The sequence below is a fragment of the Sinocyclocheilus anshuiensis genome, unplaced genomic scaffold (genome assembly GCF_001515605.1).
Source record: "Sinocyclocheilus anshuiensis isolate Anshui unplaced genomic scaffold, SAMN03320099.WGS_v1.1 scaffold640, whole genome shotgun sequence".
In the NCBI taxonomy this organism is placed as follows: domain Eukaryota; kingdom Metazoa; phylum Chordata; class Actinopteri; order Cypriniformes; family Cyprinidae; genus Sinocyclocheilus; species Sinocyclocheilus anshuiensis.
The window spans coordinates 672,384-678,328 of record NW_015554127.1 but is presented as its reverse complement, the minus strand read 5'-3'; the positions used below and the strand labels follow the sequence as shown (position 1 = coordinate 678,328).

At 35.6% G+C, this 5,945-nt stretch overlaps 2 protein-coding genes across 5 annotated transcripts in view; both read right to left on the bottom strand.

Annotated features, from left to right (window-relative positions):
• The window catches only part of LOC107670188 (hyaluronan mediated motility receptor-like), a 16,354-nt gene extending 14,767 nt beyond the window's left edge, over window positions 1–1,587 (bottom strand). For 2 of the 4 annotated variants that reach the window (XM_016462708.1, XM_016462709.1), the window contains exons 1-3: window positions 1,409–1,587; window positions 958–1,056; window positions 785–858 (exon numbers count right to left, since the gene is read on the bottom strand). In XM_016462708.1, the coding sequence (XP_016318194.1) occupies window positions 785–858; window positions 958–1,056; window positions 1,409–1,454 (219 nt within the window). In that variant the 5' untranslated portion in view covers window positions 1,455–1,587. Of the gene's footprint in view, window positions 1–784; window positions 862–957; window positions 1,057–1,408 lie in introns of all 4 variants that reach the window. The other 2 variants (XM_016462707.1, XM_016462711.1) reach the window with 2 other exon arrangements.
• Window positions 1,588–2,695: 1,108 nt separating this feature from the next.
• The window catches only part of LOC107670183 (cohesin subunit SA-2), a 30,037-nt gene continuing 26,787 nt past the window's right edge, over window positions 2,696–5,945 (bottom strand). The window contains exon 33 of the mRNA XM_016462703.1: window positions 2,696–5,081. Within this exon, the coding sequence (XP_016318189.1) occupies window positions 4,959–5,081 (123 nt within the window). The 3' untranslated portion in view covers window positions 2,696–4,958. The remainder of the gene's footprint in view (window positions 5,082–5,945) is intronic.

Sequence of the window (5,945 nt, the reverse complement as noted above, 5' to 3'; positions counted from 1 at the left end):
GCGTACGATCACACCGGTGTGATTAGAACTTTCAGTGCGTCTCGTCATCAACTGCTGAATTTAAATCCGCTTTCGCGCTTTGGCTGGCGCTGAGCGCTTGTCATATTATCACAAATATTCAGTGTTTTCAACCATATAATGCTTATTTTAGGTTTCAGACATTTAAATACACATAAGTACTAGCAAAACCATACATTTACAGTTTGTAAAATACACGCTGATGTCTATGGAAACGGCAATAATGATCCTCACAAATATAATCTGACGATATGTTTTTATTGATATCATATACAGATTGTGCAGGTAACTATAAAGTTTACTCTGCTCTTCTCCCAGTTTACCGGAGACCTTCTTTAACGTGTTTCGGGAGGAGAGGATGAATTTGCGTGCTCGGTGTCAGCGCGAACTAACATGGCGGCGCCCATCACCCGGTATAGATCAAATAACACGGTCGATATAAAAAGCGTTTAAACTACCAAATAGATTTACTTGCACATATTTCAGAATCGGAATATCAGATATTTCATAATATAGTGAGCACGTTTGTGAATGTTTTGAATAAAACAGGAAAAACGAAATAAAAGCGTTCCATGTGTCATACAGATCTATTGTGGCTGCGTTGTGACACATGACAAGCATGACGAGTCGCCATGGAAACAATAAGGCTAAATAACGGTCGCCTAAAAAAAAACTCACGCTGGGGGCTCAGCTAGAATATTTTAAACGCACGTGCGAAAGGGTTTAGGTCTGGTCGACCACAAGCAAATAATTATACAGCTCTCACCAAACCATCAACAGACATGGTCCTCCGAACTGGAGACATGGGTACTTCTTTTGAGGGGGACGGCAGGGGTACCTCTGCTGATCAGCACAAGGAAGTAGATATCAGCATTAATAACCTAACGTTACAGATGAAAATTTTAACTCAAATGGCAGTTAAAACAAATATGCTCTCACTTTTTGGAGCTGTTCTGAAGCGCTCTGCTTTATGAAATGATGCAGCTCCTTTCAGCTCACCAGACTTCACCTCATATGTACCAGGTGGAGGAGCACAGCCTAAAGATATAAATAAATATCAAAAATCAATAATCAAAGACTATGAATATGAACCCCATTAATCAGGAAACAGCTGACATGTCTTAGCATTTCTGCTCAACATCATGAATGTTCGTCTTTCAATCTTCATTGTGTTTTGATAGCTGCAAGAAAACAGCCGTTTAAGAGAAAACTGTATGAAATTATGAAGTTGAGCATGAAATAGGTTTCGACAGTGAGAACGAAGCAGATACCTTCAGTAATATCACTTTAATAATTTGTCTTTTATAACTCAACTGTTTAAAGCGCATTCAAACAGGTCCTCTCAGATTCATTCACATCGCAGAATAGTGAACAAACCAGTGAAACTTACCGACATGCTCGTTAAATCTCTTTAAAGGAGCTCTTGAGAAAGACATGACCGACAAAAGAGGTCAATACCACAAAGACTGTGAAAAAAATATATTAAAAGAGCTAAAATTATTAAACTCGAGTGTTAAAATCTTCAATACGCTCGAGCGTCACACCCTGTGAAAACACCCGCTGAAATTTTGAAATAGTAAGCCCGCCCAAAAGCACCGACGCAACGGCTTTAGCCAATGATGTTGAAGAATATGTGACGAGCAGAAATGTAAACCAATCAGAAACGAAATCTTGCTGTACGTCACATCAGGTTACGCAGCGTTCTCCCAAAATTCAAACTGCACTGCATGCAATGCGGTCAGATATACTTGAATACAGCTAAATTAATGAGTTAACAAGTCTTGCCAACTTAGCAAATTTCTTCCAAAAGCACCTAGAAACAAATTTAGCTATTTTTAAAATTTATTTGGCAACTTTTGATTAGTGACTCAGACAATAAAAAGGCACACATTTTCCATCCAAATTACACAAAAAGAGGAAACCAAAGATGCCTAGCAGTACATACATCACGTGAACGGAGTTACCTGCTATTTGCAATTGTTCAGTTTAATAATAATAATAATAATAATTATTCATTTATGATACACTTTGTTAGTAGCTCGTACCTTTGATTGTTGATCAGTTAGTACACTAAGCAAAATGGAAAAGATACTAGTAATTTTCCAGGACATTATCCAATATAATCCTGTAACCCAAAAACACCTGATAGATAATAAGCTGATAGATGTTTTTTTTTTATTTTTTTAATTGCATTAACAAGAGTAGTAACTATGTGAAATATTCACGCATGCAATTAGTCAATTTACTTCATAATAGGAAAGTGTATCATTTGAACGCTGCAGCTAAGTTTAGATTTAAAGTTTTATTTAAAAACACTAAATTGCTAACAGTATATTTGCTTGCGACTTCTCATTTATGACTGAATAAAAGCATCTGCATAAATTAACGTTAATCAATTATAGTTGACTTTCTGATGAACAAAAGCAAAAAAGGCCTCCAACACTAGCTTGCTCTATTCTTTTCTTTTTATTATGATTTAAAAAAAAAAAAAAAAAACTTACTACGTGTACTGCATTAAGCTAGCCGAGACTTGTTATAGCACTTGCATCATTGCTCTTTTGTTAGTTTTGATTGCTTCCATTGTTCTCATTTGGAAGTCGCTTTGGATAAAAGCGTCTGCTAAATGTCGAAATGTAAACGTAATCATGTAAAATCACACAAACACACAAGAAAGATTTGTTTACTTTTATTCAAAAAAACTTACTGTCTCCAGACAGATACAAATCAGAAACATTACAGTGGATAACAGAGGACAGGTAACAGTTATGTATGAGTTTATATCTCTCTCTGAACAGGGAAACGTGATAATATGTTTGAAAAGTTAACAGAAAAAAGCACTAGAAAATTAAGCTTTACGTTTAAATGCATGTATATTTACACAATCTATTCAGCAGTTTAATTAATGTAGTGGTGAGGAACAGAAGACAGTTTAAGCCGAAGGGCATTTACTTTCATAAATTCATCTGTCTGCACACCTTCTTTTAAATAATTACACTCATGCCATTTTAGAAATGCACTGTTCCTTTTCTGATGTGAAAGGAATCCAATGTACCTCACATAAAAGTTTCAACATGGAAGATTTATGTTTGACAACCACCTTCTTTTCCTTTTTAAAACAAGGATGTTTTAAGGCCAAGGCATGGAATGATTAAAAAGTATACCCCAGACAAAATGCACACGTCTGCAATATAAGTTAATGTATTAGTCAAGCTTCATAGAACTGCCGAATGCAATGATGTAACATTAAAGGATCTCATAGGATGTTACTGTTACACTTTGAATATTTCATATCGGGAAAAACAAACTTAGAGCTGAATGAAACAGTTCTGTCCATGATTTGCAACCAAACTAATTTACAATTAGGACAAAGGTGAAACCTAAAAACCTCTTAAGACTGAGCAAAAAAAAAAAGAAAAAGAAAAGATCCAAACAATACTCACACAAACAAAAACAAAAACAAAAAAAATATATAAAAAATCTCAAAACTTTACTTGCTGCATGGCTACACACTTTCATGTTTAGACATGTTCGTATACATTTCAAAACCTTTTAACTCGAAGTTGGAGTTTTAAAAATATAAGAAAAAAAAAAACTAAAGCACAATTATAAAATCAGCACCAATTTATATATTTATATATACCTTTATTTAAATGTAGATGTCTACATAGCTCTAACCAGGGAGAAGAAAATCTCCACCAGACAAACTACACTAAGTTTTGTTTTATTAGAGACAACACAATGGCACTACTGGAGAGATTTCCTCTTCTTTGCTTGATCTTAGATTTTAGAGGGACAAGCGAGCAGATCTGATCTTTGGATAAGCCTTGTGACCTGGCGGAAGAATTGCAGTCCTTTCTGTGCATCTCCACGGACCGACTGGGATTCTACGCGCCTGATTTACTAGAGCAGTTGGCACATGAAAACAGTTCTGTTGGTGCAAAGACAGCAACAGGCCCACTGAATGGTTGAGGTATTTAACATACACCAATCACTGATCGTGTCAATGAAATTACCCCAAACCTCAAAAATGCACCAAAGGCAGTAATAAATCGGGGTGCTCAGAGTGTTTTGATTTAGGTTTTGTGTTGTATGTCATGAGTTTTAAGGGTGGAAGAAAAGGAAACTAAATACTAGATATAAAGACCTGGAGATTTTCCTCCATTTCACATATTAGATAAGAAGAATAAAATATATCAATAGTCACACTATGATGAGCAAAAACCTGCTTATAAATTACTACTTTACACCAGATTACTCACTATTACAAAAGGGCTATACATAAAGTTGTCTTTTAAGTTAAAAAAAGATGCATTCACCCCCGGTTTCAAGAAATACCACAACTCTAAGAGATCTCACATATGTTTCTTCAAACATGATGACGTTCAACTGTGAAATATTTATATATATATTTATATATATATTTTATCATAAACTCATGTATGGCTAAGGACAGTCTGAGATTCCATGGCGTTCAGTATCTACTCTCACTGTTTTGCACGATCAGGGAAAGCCCACACAATGATTGCAAAGACTTTGAATTGCTCCTTTATCCTTCCTGCGTTTTAGTAAGTGTCAATGGTACGAGCTGATTTGGATGCCAATCACTCCATTGAATTTAATTCTCTTTAGAGAAACAATGTGAATTCACGCAAAACGTCTCTTCTCTTCACACGCCTCCAATTATAATCTTAAAACATGGGCACTCCCAGGACCTACAAGAGAAAATGTTCAAATTCAGTTCAGTGTTTAGAGTTACCAAACAAAATTTCATTCAATCATCAGTCCAGATGGGTCTGATTAGTATTTATAATTGTGAGATGCTCTCCCCCTCTGTCTTTTTGCACAAGGGCAATTCAAACTATCTGAAATCACTCCTGCTAGTGCCATCTAGTGGTGATCTCTCTTTCACGTCCTTAGTGTCGGAGTGAACGAGTCCCCCATTACCGCTGAAAAGCATCATAACCCAGGAAATGAGTGCTTCTTACAGACTCATCCATGATAGAGGCAGGGTCGAAAAAGTCGGGCTTCAGTTCCGATCTCTCTCGTCGATTCTTTGATGGGGGCTACAAGATAGGAAAGAGCAGGCAGTAAAGATGAGATGTGCTAAAAGAAGTGCTATTAATTTACAAAATGCGACATTAAATTGCGTTACATTGAAATATACATACTAGTGTTGTAGTACTCAAGACCGGTCTTAAGACCATTTTTGGAAGGTCTTGGTGTCAGACTAAAAGGACTTGGGATTTTGTTTCAAGACCACAACTGCGGGGATATCACTAAATTGCCAGTGCATTGTCTGATTTATTTGTTAACATCATTAATGTGACTGGATGTAAAAAGTCCTGCTTTAAATGCAAACAATAACTAAATAACAATAATAAATAGTTTGATTTATACAAGTGGATCTCAATTTTTGACTTCAATATCCCCTATTGTCCACAACAATATTTAAAGGACTCCTCCACTCACCCAAAAATATTTTAGAGCTTAGCATGACTAGAAAGATGTATATTCATAAAAAAAAAAAAAAAATACTAAGAAATATCTTGAATTTTTAGCTGTTTTAGTTTATTTTAAAGCTAGTTTTGTCTTATTTTAAAGACATCTTGAGGCTCCCTTGGAAGTCTGTTGAGGCCCCCTGATTTATACTCTAATGCTGGGTCAGAAATTAATGAGGGGTTGTGTCAAAAATGTCACCCAAATGAATACAAATACCCACAAAATGCAATATATTGTTGCAAAAAAGTACTTGTATGAGATCTGTATTTTTATATTATATTATAACACATGATATAATTAAAGGTCCCCTGAAATGCTTAGAAACACGCAGGGTTACTCTATGTGTTGATGTCATTTTAACTGAAACAGGAAGACAGGGCGGGACATATCAAGCAGCCCCGCCCCTTTTTAAAATAGCCAATAGCGTT